The sequence below is a fragment of the Dermacentor albipictus genome, chromosome 6 (genome assembly GCF_038994185.2).
Source record: "Dermacentor albipictus isolate Rhodes 1998 colony chromosome 6, USDA_Dalb.pri_finalv2, whole genome shotgun sequence".
Lineage (NCBI taxonomy): Eukaryota > Metazoa > Arthropoda > Arachnida > Ixodida > Ixodidae > Dermacentor > Dermacentor albipictus.
Genome location: NC_091826.1, coordinates 4001873 through 4022094, shown reverse-complemented (window position 1 = coordinate 4022094; position 20222 = coordinate 4001873). Strand labels below are relative to the sequence as shown.

The window sequence follows — 20222 nt, the reverse complement described above, 5'->3', positions numbered from 1 at the left end:
TAGAGCGCCTCACAAGTATTTCGAAAGGCGAAGCTGCAACTTAACTCGTCCAAATGTCGTTTTGGCCACCGACAAATTATTCTTCTGGGCCATCTCGTTGACGCTTCCGGAGTACACCCTGATCCCGACAAAACTCGCGCTGTCCGAGAGTTTCCGGTTCCGAAGACAGCCGCCGACGTTCGAAGTATTGTAGGGCTATGCTCCTTCTTTCGTCGTTTTCCCGATTTTGCGACAATTGCTAGACCCCTAACTAACCTTTTGAAGAAAGGCGTACAATTCTCGTGGGGTACTGGAGAGGCCGCCGCCTTCTCTCGTCTCGTCACTCTTCTAACCTCACCACCCATTCTCGCCCACTTCCACCCTGATGCCCCTACAGAATTGCGTGTGTCAATTGCTACATATTGCCAGTGCGTCTTGCGTATTCTCTGTATCACAGCTGTTTCATTTCGCCGACGAGCAACGCCGTGACGTCTCCATCAGAGCACTCATCGACCGTTTTGAGCACTCTCCGGCCGATGCTACTCCACGCCTCTTCGTCCTCCGCGACGGTACTCTGTACCGTCGTAACCTTCATCCGGACGGCTCTGAGTTCCTACTTGTAATACCCAAACACCTCCGCTCCACCGTTATAGAAGAGCTCCACGGCACACCAACGGCAGGACATCTCGGCGTATCTCGAACCTATGACCGAGTACGTCGCCGTTTTTTCTGGCCGGGCCTTGCCCGTTCCGTACGACGTTACGTCGCCGCTTGTGAAGTTTGCCAACGACGCAAGAAGCCTTCCCAGCTCCCCACTGGTTACCTGCAGCCGCTCGACATCCCTGCCGAGCTCTTTCATCGTGTCGGCTTAGACCTTCTCGGCCCATTTCCGGAATCTACATCAGGGAACATGTGGGTTGCAGTCGCGGTGGACTACGCGACCCGCTACGCCGTAACCCGTGTTACCAGTTGTGAAACTGACGTTGCGGACTTCCTCCTACATGATATTATTTTGATGCATGGTGCTCCGCGTCAATTGCTAACAGACTGTGGCCGTACGTTTTTTGGCCAAAGTCATCGACGGCATCATGCGTGCCTGCTCAATACGGCATAAATTTACCACCTCCTACAATCTTCAAACGAACGGCCTGACTGAGCGCTTGAACCGCACCCTTACAGACATGCTATCCAAATACGTTTCCGACGACCACCGTGACTGGGACCAGGCTCTACCTTACATTACCTTTGCATACAACTCTTCCCGTCTCGAACTGCTGGCTTTTCTCCATTTTACCTCTTGTATGGCCGCGAACCAACGCTACCACTGGACACTGCGCTTCTGTCCGCCACAGCTTCAACTAGCGCTTATGCCCGTGATGCAATCGCCCGTGCTGACCACGCTCGCCAACTTGAGCGCGCTCGTCTACAAGTGTCTCAAGACAAGCAGAAGCAACGCTACGACCTCCGTCACCGTGATGTCCATTTTGTGCCCGGCAGCCTCGTGTTGCTTTGGTCACCTTCGCGTAAAGTTGGCCTATGTGAAAAATTATTGTTACACAGGCCCATATCGCGTGCTCCGCAAAGTGACCGATGTCACATTTGAAATCCTTCTAGCCACGTCCACTACGTCCTCCGCTGTGACAACCAGTGACATTGTCCACGTCGCCCGACTCAAGCCCTACAACTCTCCACGCGCCTTGGATATTTAACAGCACCGTGACGGTGCTTTTGCAGCCGGGGGTGGAGGGTAGTATTACGATGTGAATAGCGTCTTCTGTCTGTGCCTTTCCACACGCAATAATATAAAAAAAGCAGAGCAGTATCGCTGCACCTGAGTGCGTAAGAAGTCTTAAGCGGCACGGCGTCTTGTCACCCACTCTACTAGCAATTGCTCAAAGAAACAGGGCTTGTCGCCCGCACAGTCATTCTTCGGTTTCGCTGACCAAGAACGGAAACGCTGGCCGAGAACGAAAAGTAATCATCGTCGCCTATCAACCCACATTCTTGTCAGACGGAGCGCCATACGCAACAGCTACGTCACACTAGGGAAGGGCCTCGCATGCGTAATTAGACGGCTTGGGTCAAAATTTCAGACGTGCATATCTCAGGACAAATCGCACCACTTCTGAGTTTTCAATATAAACATACATGCTAACTGCAGTAAATAAAATGTTAATTATCGAATATAAATAAATAGCGACATTGCAACGACAATTATCCTCACAGATTGCGACCGCCTGGCTGCTTGGCCAGGCGGTCGCAAATTACGCACGGATGTCACTTATGGCCTCAAACGCTCATGCTAGCGTGCGGGACGTGGCCACCCAGGTACGAATTTCCAAGTCATCAGTTTGGAGGATTCTAAACGACAGCCTTTCACCCATACCACCTTAACCAGCACCAATGCTTGGAAGATAAGAGACCTGTAGAACCGTATAGATCTCTCGAATCGGGTCGTCACAAAAGCGGATCAGTCACTGGACTTTTTGAGCAACATCATCTGCACAGATGAAGCCAATTTTTGCAGAAACGTCCAGGTAAATTTGCATAATGCAGACATTGGGGTGGGTCTAATCTACACTGGGTAATGCGGAATCGGCACCAGTACCAGTGGTCGTTCAATGTGTGGTTCCGAATTTACGCCGGTGCTATAATAGGTCCCATCTTCTTCGAGCACACACTTACTGGAAAGCGTTACGTGGACGAAATCGTTGAAGGAATGCTGGATGAGTTTCTCAGCTAAGTCCCGCTGTCTCGTCTTCCACTTCTATGATATTGTTACGTAGGAAGACGCAGACGAAAAGCTATGTACAAATATATTTACAAGGAAAATACGCTGCGCTTGGCCAAGAGGCAACAGCCCGCGCAAGCTTCTAACCGTCGTCGTCGTCTTCACACTGCTGGCCTTTCGTGATCGCACATATTGTGCCGTAGCACTACCCCCGGCTGCAAAAGCGCCGTCCCGGAGCGACTAAAGATCGGACTCGGAAGCAGTGTAGTAGGCCTTGAGCCTACTGACGTGTACGGCATCAATAGATGCCACAGGAGAGGACGAGGTTGAGCCCACAGGAGCAATTTCGTAAGTCACAGGCGTCACCTGGCGCAGCACGCGGTAGGGCCCTGTGTATCGCGAAAGAAGCTTCTCTGAAAGTCCGACGTGACGAGAGGGCGACCACAGGAGCACGAGCGCACCAGGTGAAAACTGTACGTCACGATGGCGGGCGTTGTACTGACACTGCTGAGTGGTCTGTGAGGCCGTAAGTCGAGCACGGGCAAGCTGGCGTGCATGGTCGGCTAGGGCGATGGCGTCGCGCGCATACTCGCTTGTTGAGACCGCAGCAGGAGGAAGTGCCGTGTCTAGGGGCAAGGTAGGTTCGCGACCGTACAGTAGATAAAAGGGAGAAAATCCGGCGGTGTCGTGCCGGGAAGAATTGTACGCAAATGTTACGTAAGGAAGGGCAATGTCCCAGTCGTGGGGGTCCTTGGAAACGTACTTGGCCAGCATATCGGTAAGAGTACGGTTTAACCGCTCTGTCAGGCCATTGGTTTGGGGATGGTATGAAGTAGTCAGTTTGTGGGTGAATGGAACAGGAACGCACAATGTCAGCGATAACTTTCGAGAGGAAGGTTCGACCACGGTCAGTAAGCAGCTGTCGCGGGGCGCCATGAAGCAAGATAATGTCACGCAAGAGAAAGTCCGCGACGTCAGTGGCGCAGCTGGTAGGGAGAGCCCGAGTGATAGCGTATCGGGTGGCGTAATCAGTCGCGACGGCTGCCCATTTGTTCCCAGAGGATGACGTGGGAAAGGGACCGAGCAGGTCTAATCCAACACGAAAGAACGGTTCCACAGGGACGGTGATCGGCTGGAGATGACCGGCAGGTAGCACCTGAGGTGTCTTCCGACGCTGGCAGGGATCACAGGCAGCAACATAGCGTCGAACGGAGCGAGCGAGACCAGGCCAATAGAAGCGGCGGCGGACGCGGTCGTACGTGCGGGTTACCCCAAGATGTCCTGCAGTGGGTGCGTCATGCATCTCAAAGAGCACAGTCTGTCGTAGATGTTTTGGCACGACAAGAAGAAGATCAGGGCCATCAGGGAGGAAGCTCCTTCGGTACAGAATGCCGCCCTGGAGGACATATCGGCGAACGGATGCGTCGGTAGGTGTAGAGCGCAGACGCTCGATGAGTACTCGCAGCGATAGGTCTCGGTACTGCTCATCGGCGATGTTAGCGAAGGCAGACACAGAGAAAATGCCGTCGGCGGTACTACTGTCGGCGTCGTCAGGCTCGTCTACCGGGTAGCGAGACAGGCAGTCAGCGTCCTTGTGTAGTCGGCCAGATTTGTAGGTGACAGAGAACGAATATTCTTGGAGGCGTAAGGCCCAGCGACCAAGTCTTCCTGAAGGGTCTTTCAATGAGCATAACCAACAAAGTGCGTGATGGTCTGTGACAACGGAAAAGGATCGGCCATATAAGTATGGGCGGAATTTCGCAACCGCCCAAACTAGGGCCAGACACTCACGCTCAGTGATGGAATAGTTGCGCTCCGCGGGTGAGAGGAGCCTGCTGGCGTAAGCGATAACACGGTCGTGGCCACGCTGGCGTTGTGCCAGTACTGCTCCAATTCCGTGACCGCTGGCATCAGTACGGACTTCGGTAGGCGCAGAAGGATCGAAATGGGCCAGAACGGGAGGCGTTGTGAGAATGTCGATTAGATGAGAGAATGCAGATGCCTCGTTATTGCCCCACTGGAAAGGGGCGTCTTTTTTCAAAAGCTCGGTTAGTGGTCGTGCTATGGCGGCGAAATTCCTCACGAAACGGCGGAAGTACGAACAAAGGCCGATGAAGCTGCGCACATCCTTGACACACGTCGGAACAGGGAAGTGCGTAACAGCATGGATCTTGCCTGGGTCCGGTTGCACTCCGTTCGCGTCAACGAGATGTCCAAGGACGGTAATCTGGCGATGGCCGACTTGGCACTTCGATGCGTTGAGTTGCAGACCGGCTCGCCGAAAAACGTCCAGGACTGCTGAGAGGCGCTCGAGGTGCGTAGCGAACGTTGGGGAGAATACGATAACGTCGTCCAAGTAGCACAAGCACGTGGACCATTTGAAACCGTGAAGAAGGGAGTCCATCATGCGTTCAAAAGTGGCAGGAGCGTTACATAGGCCGAACGGCATCACCTTGAATTGATAAAGACCGTCGGGTGTTACAAAGGCAGTCTTCTCGCGGTCGAGATCGTCCACGGCAATCTGCCAATAGCCGGAGCGAAGGTCAATAGAGGAGAAATAGCGAGCACCGTGGAGGCAGTCAAGGGCGTCATCAATCCGAGGTAGGGGATACACGTCCTTTTTGGTAACCCTGTTAAGGTGCCGATAATCCACGCAAAAGCGCCATGAGCCATCCTTCTTTTTTACCAGCACAACCGGTGACGCCCAAGGACTACATGACGGTTCAATAATGTTCTTGGCAAGCATTTTGCGAACTTCTGCGTGAATAACTTGACGCTCAGCTGGGGACACTCGATACGGGCGGCGATGAATAGGAGGGGCATCGCCGGTATGAATGCGATGTTTGACAGCTGTAGTTTGGGCCAAAGGACGATCGTTGAAGTCAAAAATATCGTGGTAGGAAAACAGAACGCGGTAGAGTTCACGAGCGTGCTCGGAGGGCAAGTCGGGGGCAATCATTTTCCGTAAGTCAGCGATGGTACAATTTGTCGACTGCGATGGTAGAGGAGTATCGGATGAAGTGTCGTCTACTGCAATGGATGCTACTGAGTGATCCTCGAATGAACAAAGCTGGGCCAAAGACATTCCACGTGGCAGCACTTGTGTCGTCAAGCCAAAGTTGACCACTGGCAGGCAGACACAATTCGCCGTAATAGATAAAACTGTATGGGGTACTGTGATCCCGTGTGTAAGGAGGACGTCTTGCATAGGAGCCGCGATGTAGTGACCGTCGGGGACTGGTGGGGATGACACTAGGTCAACGTAGGTCAGTGCCGAAGGTGGCAAGCGAACGAAGTCGGCGGAACTGAGGCTCGGCGGAACTGAGGCGACTGGGGTGGGGTTCAGCAGGATCCAAAACAGGCAGGTCAAGGCGGAGAGTACTGGCGGAACAGTCGATGAGAGCAGAATGTGCGGAGAGGAAGTCTAAGCCGAGGATGATGTCGTGGGGACAGTGGGCGATGACTGTGAATAGCACGATTGTTGAGCGATCGGCGAAGGAGACGCGGGCGGTACACATACCAATTACGGGGGCTGTTCCGCCATCGGCGACACGGACAACAGGCGTCGTGGCGGGCGTGATAATTTTCTTGAGCCGGTTACGAAGGTCAGCGCTCATTACGGACAAATGCGCTCCAGTGTCTATGAGAGCAGACACAGAAACATCGTCGACTTGCACGTCAAGGAGGTTCAGATGAGTGGGCAAAGTCAGTAGAGGATTTGGCGGCGTAGGGAGCAATGCAGCGTCACCTCGAGGCGCTGCATCGTCTAGTTTTCCGGCTGGGAGCGGCGTCCGAAGGGAGTCGGCGAGTAGGAGCGACGGGGCTGGGGAGAGCGAGATTGTCGTCGTTGGGGCGAAGGCGAACGAGAATAGGGGCGGTTCGTTGCAGGAGAATCAGTGGTGGCATTATCGGAGCGTGCGGCATAGGGACGAGAAGGGCCACCTGAGGGGCGAGAGTAGGCAGTATAAGTAGACCGGATCGGGGAACTCCAGCGACTACGACAGTACCGAGAAATGTGCCCGATTCGATGGCAGTGGAAACAAATAGGCTTGTCGTCAGCAGTGCGCCATTCAGATGGGTTGCGGAAACGTGGTGGGTAAGAAGATGCGGGACGGGGCGAAATCGAAGAAGCCGGGCGGGTATCAGGGCGATGAGCCGAGCAGATGGTGTGAAGACCCATGTTTTCAAACTCCTGGCGGACAACTGCCTGGATCAGTGAGACCGTGACTGCAGATGTGTTGGTGGGACTGGAGTCGAAGGCAGCCGGATAGGCGGCCTCGATCTCACGCCGGACGATCCTGGTAACATCGGCAGTGTTGTTGGGACGAAGAGCGTCGGCACAGGAAGATGTCGCTGGGGTGTTGGGCAGACGGGCAAACTGCTGGTCAATACGTCAGCTTTTGGCGAGTTCCAGGCGGCGGCACTCTTTTATAACAGCATCCACCGTGGCTACGTTGTTGCAAACGAGCAAGTTGAAGGCGTCATCGGCAATGCCTTTGAGGACGTGGGAAACCTTGTCTGACTCAGGCATGTGGGTGTCAACTTTGCGGCACAGAGCCAAGACGTCCTGAATGTACGTGACATAGGGCTCTGTTGACGTCTGCACACGGCCGGAAAGCGCCTTCTGCGCGGCAAGTTGTTGACCGTAGGGGTTGCCGAACAAGTCTCGAAGCTGTGTCTTAAGTGAATCCCAACTGGTGAGCTCATCCTCGTGCGTGCGATACCAAACTCGAGGTGTGCCACCGAGGTAAAAGACTACGTTGGCGAGCATAATAGTAGGGTCCCACCGGTTATTGCGGCTGACGTGTTCATACAGGCTGATCCATTCATCGACGTCTTCCCCATCTTGGCCCGAGAATACGCCAGGATCACGGGGAGCGGGGAGAGTGATGTAGGTCGGCGAAGTGGCAGCAGGTGTCGGAGCCGGCGGAGTCGGGTTGTCGTCACCGGGAGCCATGAAGGAAGGCTCGACGTACCGTCCACTGCGAAGCTCCGTGACGAGGTACAGGGAACGTCCACCTCCACCAGATATGTTACGTAGGAAGACGCAGACGAAAAGCTATGTACAAATATATTTACAAGGAAAATACGCTGCGCTTGGCCAAGAGGCAACAGCCCGCGCAAGCTTCTAACCGTCGTCGTCGTCTTCACACTGCTGGCCTTTCGTGATCGCACATATTGTGCCGTAGCAATATCAACAAAATGGGGCGCCAGCACACAGCAGCAGCCGAGCGCGAAACTGGCTGTATGCGTCTTTTCATGCGCTATTGGCGGCGAGGAGTTACGGAGTCGCCATCTACCGGAAGCGCCTCGCTGGCGTAGTATGAGGGATCGCGCGGCGCGCTCCTCATAGGTTCTGCTGTCAGCGCTCACTGAAAACACCACGCGCGAGCTCTCCCGGACATTTCTGTAAGTACTTTCGAAACGAGAGAAGTTTTTTACCGTCTAAATAATATTCTTGGGCAAACTAACATGGAGGCAACTCCAAGCGGGGGTGATCTGCAACCCCTACATTCTGAAGAGATGGCACGATAGCATTGAGGCCATGAGTTGCAAACACTGCGGGGCAAAGGCGGACATGATCCACATACTATGGACATGTCCTCGATACAATAAACCAGACAGGGATAGACAATCCTGGGAGACTTTAATGACCAGCTCAAAGGAAGATGACCAAAGAGAAGTCATCCGCATGGCCCTAGACACCGCTGAGCTCCAAGGAGCATCAGCCAGCTGAACGGGGAGGAGTAAGCCGAGGAGACAGGAAGACTCTTGCCTCCTCGGGGCTCTTTTTGCGGGTGCAAATAAACGTTATTTCTCTCTCTCTCTCTCTCTCTGGGCAAACTGAAAGCACAGAATTGTTTACAGACGCTCTCTCTTTACCGAATACGTAAAGTGAACGCCACTGCGCGCGGTTGCCACGATGGAGTCTCCCGAACCGGCTTTTTGCGTGAAAAGTATATAGGTAAACGCTGAGAGCAAACTGTGTGAAATATGTTCTTATAGTGTTTGTATAAATAAATGGAGCGTAATAGAATGAAGCCTCAATGCAGCGATCGCACAGATTCGCGGCGACCGACTGCGCATGTGCATTGTCCGCGAACTGTTTCGCTTTCGCCGCGTGCGCGTTTTCGCACCGTGCCATGAGCTTTAGGCAGCAGAATATGAGCATTTGACAGTATACAACCAACCAATGTTGCGTGGGCGCTATCAGAGCTGTTCAAAAATAATTTCATTGTAGAGACTTCGACGCCTACGGGGACGATGTGCAGTCGCGACGATTCAATCTTTTTTTTTTCTTCTAAACTCTTGGACGTTTCAATATTATTTCTGGAGTTCCGTCGCACTGTATTTATCGGTGTTATCAGCGTGCAATTTCCCGCTGCTTCTTTTTTGCGATCCAGTGCATTAATTCATAACACAAACATGACCATATGCCATGCTTTCTTTTTTTAATGTGCTTCTTACCGCTCCCTTTCCACTCTAGTGAACTTGCCAGTATCTATAGCATCGACAAATTCAAAGACCAAGCCGTCATGACGTTAGTCGGGCAGCGGACTCGGGCGAGTGTCTCAGTGCGCGTTTTCCGAACATCGCAGACCCGGCGCCGTAGCAGAAATCTTCCTCCCGTCTGTGCTTGCTGCATACCCGAGTTGTAGCCGATGACTGTTTGCCGGTTTTATGTTTCGCGAGCTAAGCTTCACGTAGCTTCTTGTCCTGCAGCTACGTGTGAATAAGGCTGACACCGGGCTCCGTTGCGTACGTCCAGCACTGTGGCACCGAGCAGTAGTCTACCATGTTGCGCGCGTTCAAAGGCAGCCACTATCTATTGTAGTGCTTTCAAGCGTTGTAAAGGAGACAGTCGAAGCGCAAAAATCTCGCCACTAAATGAGGACCGCAGCGTACGAGGGAATTCAAACTCGTTTTCAGCTCGCTTCGGCGCTCCCGAAGCAGCCGACGCGGCCGCTATGTCCACGTGATCCCTCATGTCACGTCACGCCGACGGTGGCGCCAGCTTTTCCAGTGGTGGAGCTCGAGGCCAATAGAGTGGAAGGCACGGGCCTGCTCATTGGCCGACTAGGTCACCTGACCTCTTTCTACTCGATTTCTTTCTTTGGCTGCTTCCATGATCGAGATGACGTCAGGTGAGCTCAAGGCAGGGATAACGGACGTTTGCCGTAGAATTCGAGCATCGGTCATGAAGAAAGCCACAGAAGATGTGATAAAGCAGACTCAGTATGCGTAGCTGCAGAAGAAGTTGCTATGTTCGCTTGTACGCGTACAGTTTGGGAGCAGTGCAATCATGACGCGCAAGCGTGCATGTGACGTGGTGTCCTTTTTTGTATTTCACGGACATCCACAATCAGTTGAAAAACACTAATACCTAATAGATATGAAGAAGAAACTGTTCATTCAGACGTTTTGCATTTACCCGGACCCAGATATTTACCCAGACCCAGAACTGCCGTTTTTCTGGCATATATATATATATATATATATATATATATATATATATATATATATATATATATATTGTCGCGTATACCCTGCTGGAGTATACATGCTGAATGAAGATCCAGGCGGTTGCACTTTACGAAAACGTAAGCGGCGACGCGCGATGCCGAGACGAACCTCGTTCTCCTCTTCTTCAGTCCCCTTGCTGTGCCACACCATGTGGCATTACTCCCAAGTAAAAAAAAAAGGAAAACATACATAGGCTTGACGTGCAAGCGCCGAGACGGTCTAGGACGAACACATCGGCTATGGTCACAATCACTGTGCACGTGTGCGATATAGTCACAAGGCACTGAGGGACGAGCAACAACAAAAACTAACCGAAGCGGCTGAAAACGTCGAATATATTAGGGGCTATAGTACGGTTTCATCCGCACAGCGTGCACAATCTTAGACTGCGGTTGTCGAGGTCGGGGAGGCTTGTCTTCCGTCAGGAAGGACTTCGTAATTCACGCCACTAATTCGCTGCAACACTCTGTAAGGTCCGAAGTAGCAACTCAAAAGCTTCTCGGATAGTCTTTTTCGGCGCACGGGAGTCCAGACCAAAACTTGATCAGCAGGTTGGAACTCGACTTGTCGATGGCGGAGATTGTAACGGTGCGCATCGATGCTCTGTTGTTTCTTTATGTGCACTCGGGCAAGCTGACGGGCTTCTTCCACGCGTTGCACGAAAAGTTCGGCATCTCGGGAGAGGTCGAGATGATTGATGTTGTCGCACGGCTGCATCGCTTCTAACATAGTCTGCACTTCACGGCCGTAAACGAGGTAAAACGGCTTGAAGCGTGTTGCTTCTTGCGTAGCAGTATTACAGGCAAACGTTACGTAAGGGAGTATCTCGTCCCACGCCTTGTGCTGTACGTCTACGTACATAGACAACATGTCAGTCATCGTTTTGTTCAGTCGTTCGGTCAAACCGTTTGTCTGCGGAAGATAGGCAGTTGTCCTTCGATAGGTCGTGCAGCTGAGTTTAAAAACGTCTTCAATGAGCTGTGCTGTAAAGGCTGTGCCTCGGTCTGCGATGACGTGCGATGCGGCGTCATGCCGCAGGACGATGCTCTGCATGAAAAACTGGGCAACCTCGGAAGCTGTGCCTCGAGGCAGCGCCTTTGTGTCCGCATACCGCGTTAAATAGCCTGTGGCGACGATTATACCCCTGTTGCCAGAAGATGACAGTGGAAACGGGCCCAGAAGATCCATGCCGACCTGGTCGAAAGGTTTGCCAGGTGGGCCAATCGGATTCAGCAGTCCCGCAGGCTTCACAGCTGGCGACTTTCGGCGCTGGCATTCACGGCAGGCTTGGACGTACCGCTTAACACACTCGGCAAGTTTCGGCCAGTAGTAGGATTTGCGCACTCTTATAAAGCATTCGCGTAAAACCCAAATGACCAGATGGAGGCTCGTCATGACAGGCGAACAAAACTTCGGCACGGAGGTCTGCTGGAACGACCAAAAGGTAGGTCTTGTTGGTGGCAGCGGAGTCCTTGTACAAGACGCCATGTCGTAAACAAAAAGACGACAATCCTCGAGTGATATGCCGGGGTATTGATGGGTTTCGTCCTTCCAGATGTTCGAATATAGGCCGTAGTGCGTCGTCTGCGCACTGCCGTGTGGACAAATCGGTAACGCTTACGGCCCCAAGGTAAGAGCCGTCGTCCTCAATATCTTGGTCGGTAGTGTTGATAGGGGCGCACGAGAGTGCGTCAGCGTCTTCGTGTATGCGTCCCGACTTGTACACGATGGTCACGTCGTACACCTGCAAACGTAGGCTAAACCGTGCCAGTCGTCCAGAAGGGTCCCACAGATTTGCAAGCCAACATAACGAGTGATGATCGGTTACAACTTTGAATGGGCGGCCGTAGAGGTAAGGTCGAAATATGGCCAGCGCCCATACGACGGCAAGACACTCTTTCTCCGTAGTGGTGTAGTTGGTCTCTGCACGTGATAGTGTGCGACTTGCGTAGGCGATCACTCTGTCAATACCTACCTGCCGTTGTACAAGTACCGCGCCAAGACCAACATTACTGGCGTCTGTATGAACTTCCGTGTCCGCCTTCTCGTCAAAGTGGGCCAGAACTGGTGCTGACACCAGACGCTGTCGAAGTTCAGTGAAAGCAGTCTCTTGCTCTGAGGCCCAGACGAACGATACATCGTCCTTCGTGAGTCGAGTCAGCGGCTCCGCCATCTTCGAAACATTTTCGATGAAACGCCGGTAGTATGCGCAAAGGCCCAGGAAGCGTCGGACACCTTTCTTGTCGGTCGGTGCTGGAAATGTGGTACAGCGGCAGTTTTCGCGGGATCGGGGCTAACGCCTTCCGCGCTGACCGCGTGTCCCAGAAAAATAAGCTCCTTATAGCCGAAGTGACACTTCTGAGGCTTAAGGGTGAGGTTAGCCGATCGGATGGCTTCGAGAACTTGCCGCAGTCGTTTCAGGTGGTCGTCAAATGTCGCCGAAAAAACGACCACGTCGTCGAGGTAGACGAGGCAGGTTTGCCACTTCAGACCAGTGAGAAGGGTCTCCATCATTCGCTGGAAAGTTGCTGGTGCCGAACAGAGCCCGAAAGGAAGTACCCTGAATTCGTAAAGGCCATCTGGAATGACGGAAGCAGATTTTTCGCGGTCTCGTTCATCTACCTAAATTTGCCAGTAACCGCTCTTTAGATTGAGAGACGAAAAATACTTAGCTCGCCGCAACCTGTCTAAAGAGTAATCGATACGTGGTAGTGGGTACACGTCCTTCTTGGTAACCTCGTTGAGGCGTCGATAATCAACACAGAAACGAAGCGTTCCTTCTTTTTTCTTGACTATAACGACCGGGGAGGACCACGTGCGGACTGTGCGAAGGTTGTATGACACCATCATGTAGCATCTCCTTGACTTGGGCGTGAATTGTCTCACGTTCTTTCGGCGAGACACGATAAGGCTGTTGTTTGATGAGGCGTCCGTCGGCGGATGTCGTTATTCGGTGCTTCGTGATTTGCGTTTGGCCCACCTTAGTATCCCGAGCGAAGCACGTGCGGAATTCGTTCAAGAGTTCATGCAGTGCGCTCTTTTGGTCGTCTGTAAGCTCGGAGTTTACATCGATGACTCGGAGCGAACCGCCGTCTGTGTCCACTTCAGAAGCAAAGCACTCGACGACGTCCGTTGATGGTTCGGCGTAGGCGATGGCAGTGCCACGAAAAATGTGCCGATGCTCAAAGGTAAAGTTGGTAACGAGGACCGTTGTCTGGCTATCACGAAGTTCCACAAGGTTGGGTGACCAACTTTGTGGTACCTTGGGTACCACAAGGTTGGTACCACAATACCTTGGGTCAGCAACATAGAAATGTTGCCTTCTACAATGGCTTCACCGTCTTGTAGCTCGTCGGACTTGACCGGAACCATAACACTCGTACGCGGCGGTATCGTGATGCTGTCGTCCGAATCGCGAAGTGCGGATCTGTGTCCAATGGCGTCGGTCTGTGTTGCCCTTTGTGTCGAGAAAATTATGCAGCGCTCGCGGAGGTCAATAATGGCGCCATATTCCCGGAGAAAGTCCATCCCAAGAATTAAATCGCGGGAATATGCGCCTAGAACCAGACAAGTGGCGAGAAAAGCAGCACCGCGAATTCCTACTCTGGCCGTGCATAGGCCAAGCGGTGTGACGACGTGGCCACCTGCCGCACGAACTGGTGCCCCATTCCAGGGCAACGTAACTTTTTTTCAGAACGCTCGCCGGTTTGCCACTAAGAATAGAGTAATCGGCGCCGGTATCTACAAGTGCACTCATTTTTCTGCCGTCGATCAACACATGCAGGTATGTCCAGTGAAATCTTGTTCGCGGAAACTGGTTCTGGTGTCATCGTGTTTTCGTTGTTCTACGGTCGGCACGACACGAGGTCTTCAGCGTGTCGAGTATCAGCGGCCCCGCCTCGGAAGGTCGCTGACGTCAGTTTTTCCGGCGTAGACTTGGTGATCGCCCTTGCGTCGTCCTCGAGGTGGTATCGCGAGCAGGGAAATATCGCCGCGGGGAGGGTGAGCGTGACCGCCACTGCGATGTGCCCGATCTGCGCTGCTGTTCGAGGAATTCTGCGATGTCGGGTGGCCTTTGGCAGAACCTAGGTCGAGGCGAATCGATAGAAAAATCCCGCAGTCCGAGTCGTCGGTAGGGGAACTCCCGATACACATCACCAGCTTCGCCGCAGTGGTGCTCGCCAAACCTCTCATTTCCTCGCTGGTGTTCGACGAAGTACGGTAGCGGAGTTGTCGGAGCGGCTTGCGCCGATTGCAACGCGACTGGCGGCGCAACGTAAGTGGGTGCGAAAGCTTGGGCGGGGCTCAGTAATGTTTCTGCATAAGTCTTGCGCCGGGACTCACTTGGCAGAGGTGGCGCTTCACCGCTGGAACGAGATGCCTGCAGTGCCTGCTGTACTTCGTAGCGTACGACGCTGGCGAGGGAGCTGACTGGAGGTGGCGACGTACCACGGTGCTTCTGCAGCTCGTCACGAACCACTGAGCGAATCAGCTCGCAAAGCAGGGCGACGTCGCACCCTAAGCCCACCGGTGTATCCGGAGTGCAGGCGGCATTTACTTGTCGGTTGCACATGTTCGACCGTTGCTGAAGGGTCTTCTCCATCGCGGTGGCTTCGGTGAGGAACTCCGCAACAGTCTTGGGCGTATTCCGAACAAGACCGCCAAAGAGCTGCTCCTTTACGCCTCTCATCAGATGACGCATCTTCTCTTCCGACATGCTCAAATCGGCACGCTGAAAGAGACGCGTTATGTCCTCCACGTACATCGTGACGCTCTCGTTGAGCTTTTGAATGCGTGACTGAAGGGCCCGCTCCGCTTTTTCCCGTTGATCGGGGCTGGAGTAAGTCTCCAGTACCGTGCGCTGGAACTCAGGCGAGGATGACAGGGCATTTTCGCGGTTCGTAAACCACGTGCGAGCACCAGCCTGAAGGCGTTGCTGAGACGTTCCTGAGTTTGGCGTTGTTGTCCCACTCGTTAAACGCACACACGTGCTCGAACTCCGTCAGCCAGTTTTCCACGTCTTCAAATGTGTCACCATGAAAAGCCATCGGCACTTGGGCGTTCAGCAGCGTTAGATAAGTCGACGTCACCCTTTCCGTAGAAGTCGCACTGGTTGCAGTCATCACTTTTTCCTGGAGGTTTCCAAATTCTGGGGCGAGGCCTCGGATTCGCCAGCTTGTGCGGTGAACTTGAGTCAATTCCAATTGTGGGGCGAGGTTCTTGCTGACCAGTGGGGTCTCCTGCATAAGTTGAGCGTACCCAGCAAGCTCCACCAAATTGTCGCGTATACCCTGCTGGAGTATACACTCTGAATGAAGATCCAGGCGGTTGCACTTTATGAAAACGTAAGCGGCGACGCGCGATGCCGACACGAACCTCGTTTTCCTCTTCAGTCCCCTTGCTGTGCCACACTATGTGGCAATATATATATATATATATATATATATATATATATATATATATATATATATATATATATATATATATAGAATTTGTTCTGAGCACTCAGAGTTTCAAAAGAATTGCGGTACCCTAAAAAACGCTTTAGCCAATCAACATTACCCAGCACAATTAATTGACGATGCAATAAAACGCGCAGACGCGCAAGACCGAAGGACGCTTCTTTGCATTAAGAACAAACCGACTCCCTCACCCCAGACAAATCTTGTCCTAACCCACACTGCGTCAGTCTCAAGTGTTTCGCGTGTATTAAAGAAACACCACAATATTCTAATGCAAAGTGAACGCCTCAAAAACATATTCTCTGATCCGCCTGAAGCAGTATACCGTAAAGCTAGAAATATTCGAGATATACTAGCATCATCATCTAAGACTGACTGCCCTGATGCCATCGGATGCCATCCTTGTCGAAAACCGCGATGTAAAGTATGCCCCTACATGGTCACATCGCAACAGGTTACTAGTACGTCTTCAAACTTTTGTTTAAAAATCAAAGGCGATTTTGACTGCGACACAAAAAACGTAATATACATGCTTGAATACACGCTCTGCAAAAAACAGTACATTGGACAAACAGAAGGGCCTTTCAGATTCCGCTTTAACAATCATAAATCCCACGCTAACATGTTGCCCAACCTGCCCATCTCAAGACACGTGCATCTTCCTGACCACTCATTTGATAAACTGCATGAGAGTCACATTGCTTGAATCTGGATTTCGTTCAAATTATGATAGAGAAGCCCGCGAATCCTTCCTTATATATAAGTTTGATACCGTCGCGTGTGGTGTGAATGAATGTGTAGGAAAATTGAGTTGCCTGTCTTTGTAGCCCGTCACTTGTCCCTTCTGCTACTAGTACGTCGCTATCCCCCTTTTTTTCTGTGTCTGTGTTTGCTTGATAACATAGCACATATTGAGCACATATTGACGTTTGTTGTCACGTGGCGATTGGTTTTTACAATTCATTTCGGTGCGTTCTTATGTTTGGCATTTTAGATGATATGTTTGCAATCGCCATCGGTCTATACACGTGTCAGCTATCGTTTGAACGATTCGGATGCATTTTGTTCGCTCATTTTATTCGCTTTTCATGTAAACATATCTTCATTTGGTTGATAGGCACATGTATACTAACTGTACTGACACCATGCTATGTATTCTGATGAAGGCCGGACCCCGGCCTAATCCACTTCATACGCGCGTCTACTTCACTGTGAATATTTACCCGGACCCAGAACTGCTTTTTTTCTGGTGTATATATATATATATATATATATATATATATATATATATATATATATATATATATATATATATATATATATATATATATATATATATATATATATATATAGAAGGCTCGGAAAGCTGGTCGGGCCCCCCCTTCTACAGCCTACAGGGACGAATGCCCGTGGTGGGGCCACACTAACCCTATAACACATTACGTGGGAGTGCACGCTACACAACATAGAACACCCCGACACGAACACCACGAGAGCGCAATGGGAGGCACTGCTGTCCGGCTCGGCCCTCGACGACCAGCTCAAGCTGATACAGAGAGCTGAGAAATGGCAAGAGCCAGCGGAGGCGTGGACTAGGTGCCCCGACCATTAGTGATTCTTCTGATCATTCTTTTAATAAAGTTTATCTGTCTATCTACCTCGAAGAAATAAAACTGCGCCTACGCACCCATGTATCCCGAGAAGAATTTAGTGCCTTCCTCTACTGCGAGTGCTTGGAAATTTAGGAAGCGTAAAAAGCAACAAGAAATAGCAGACATGTGAGACCTTGTAGAATTACAGCCGAATTACCAGCAAAGCTGTTCTTTTCAAGAAGTTGAAATTAACTGTTTATTTCTATCACAGTTACCGAGTAGCCAGGGAGAAAGCTGCTTGATGCAGTTTCAAGACCGATCGGTTCGCTTGGTTGCTATTAAAGCATAAGCTTTAAAACGTTACCCGCATACCGCACTTGACCCGTAACGCACCCATGAACTTACACTAAACTTGATGCCGGCTGTGACAGGACGGCGAACTAACTTTCGTAAAGCGGTCGCTTCGTGCCCCGCGGCTGCAGGCGGCGCGATGGTGGGTTCGGCGAGGACGAGCTACTCGCGAGACGCCGAGCAGTGCAAGCAGAAGAAACAACAGGCCTAACTGAAGGCAACTAGAAGCGCGTATGCAATAGCGCAGTCCTTAATAGTGCTCCGCGTCGATTCCACACGCTATGGGGTCCGCATGAGTTTATTGGGAGAGCTCTGCTTTTATTCTCACCAACTGCGTGCACCGCGTCAGCCAGCAAGACATTGCTTCACCTGCGATTCGGCCATTATAAAAACTTGGAGCACAAAAGGAAACGCACACCACACGCGCTGTGGTGCGTGTTTCTTTTTTCCACGTCCCGCCTGTTTATGGCTGTCTTCGTGATGACCAGCTAGCCCGCCTATCCGACCTGACTGCAATCGACCGGGTGCCGACCTTCTGGATGACGTGGCAGTGCACGAGCGCCTTCCTCTGCTCGTTCCACGCCTGGGCCTCGACGGTCTTGAAGCCGTAGTTACCGCTGCCCCCGCACGCGGTCTTGATGGCTCGCAGCTGCAGGGTGTCCTGGCCGGCCGCCCGGAGGATGTGGGCCCAGTCGCGCCGGGACTCGAGCAGCCGGAATGCGCTGGACGACAGCACGGTCACCACCAGCTGGTCGCCGCCGTCGTGCATCCGCCGCCGCACCTCGGCGATGGGCAGCTCGCCGATGTCTTGCCCGTTCACGGCCACGATGACGTCACCCTCGAGCACGTGCGACGCCTCGGCGGGGCTGCCGCTTTTCACTTTCTGCGAGGTCGTTCCGCAGAATGCCTGTCAATCGGTAGGGACTCCAAAGCGGGAAGCACGCAGAAAAGCGAGGATACAAGAAGGGCATTCCTTTTCTGTGTTCTGGCGCTAAAATATTTGCTGTTCGACATGCACCCGAACAGCGAGTACTACTACTATATAGAGTTGTCGCTTTGCTTTGCGCTCAATCCGCAGCGAGCTTTCAATTAGGAAGCCCAGTCGACCTTCAGTATTTTGAAGCTAAACATTTCGACAGAATTGCCTCTCTGGTTCGGAAATTCATTAGGGCTTTCAGACTGACTCAGCACCAAATAAGTGAATTTTATTACCCGGACGTTTCGGAGCCCATTCGGCTCCTTCTTCAGGGGTTGTTCTTCGTGGGTGGCGGTGTGCAGGTTTTAAAGGATCTTTTGTAAAAAAAGGAGGGGAGAGTACGGGAGGAGGGGATACACTTCACAGACGGGAAGGAGGGGGGGAAGCAAAAGGGGTGAGATAGCTGCAGTGGTGCTGGTCGGCTGGGATGACCGGTTCTGGGGGAGCTTGACCCGTCAGAAAGGAAATTCTTGTGGAGAAAAAATTAGGTTAAAGTGCAGCGCAGTAACTGACTCTCAGTAGAGGGTGCTTCAACCGCGCTGCACAAGAGGGAGGGGGAATGAAAGGAAGAAGTCAACAGCATGAACAGCACCGAGACGCCTCGGACGCAGAAGGTGGCTTGGCTCTCGGCGACCTGCATAGGCGACGGCCTCTGCTGTAGGACTTGAGGAAGACGTCAGGATGAAAAACTTGGGAGGTTTATTTACATTATTTACAGTGAGCGCATATTAAGAGTCTTAGAGTAATTTCGGGCCGGCAGCAACTCGGACGCTGCGGCCCGTCGCAAGAAGTTCGAGAGAGATTAATCAAGGGAATGCTCTTCTGCTGCTCCCGGTCGGGGTCTTTTAAGCCCTTCGGTGTCGATAAGATACGTCACGTTTGGCCAATGGGAGAGCCCGCTCAGGTGACGCCATTTTCGGCCAGTGGTAGGCGCCCGTGCGATGGAGTCACACCCGGCGAAGAGAGTCGCTGCTCGGTTGTTTGTCCGAGGGCTTTCTTCTCCCTGCGGTCTTGCCTTGCTGACTTGCAATGCTCTGTCACCGTAGAGGGTAGGGGGTGACGTCGCCAGGTCGTGACGGCGCATGCAGCCGTCTTTCTTCGGGACCCACTTTACCCGCAACAGTGCCAGGACGGAAGAGTCCCTTCCCTTCACTTTCGGGAAGAGCCAAACAGTGAATAGCTCCACCGGCTGCACACGAAGCGGACTACATCGAATTGAAATATTTATGTTGTACTTCTGTTCAATTTTCTTGTAGAGAGGTTTCTAATTATTTTACGTCATGTGTTTAGCATTTCCTGTTTTCTGCTGTTCTGTGCGCTACTGTTCATTATATATTTTTCAGTGACATACTATAACAGAGCAGTCGCTACAGATCTTTCAGTATTTTATATGATGTACTTTGTGTTTTTTTCCCATGCTTTTAAATGACGAATTGAAATCTGTAAATATTTTTATTTTCACTCAAATGTATTTTGTGTCTCTTGTTTCTGCCAAGTGATGGGGAAGCACCCAGTCAAGCTGCAGCTTAGCAGCTTTTTGTGCTTGTCCTAGCATTCTTCTGTTTGTACAAAAGAAATGCTGAAATAAATTGACTTGACTTGACTTG

At 51.9% G+C, this 20222-nt stretch overlaps 1 protein-coding gene across 1 annotated transcript in view; it reads right to left on the bottom strand.

Annotated features, from left to right (window-relative positions):
* The window catches only part of LOC135917030 (microtubule-associated serine/threonine-protein kinase 3-like), a 391234-nt gene that overhangs the window by 67025 nt on the left and 303987 nt on the right, over positions 1–20222 (bottom strand). The window contains exon 11 of the mRNA XM_070539813.1: positions 18172–18522. Within this exon, the coding sequence (XP_070395914.1) occupies positions 18172–18522 (351 nt within the window). The remainder of the gene's footprint in view (positions 1–18171; positions 18523–20222) is intronic.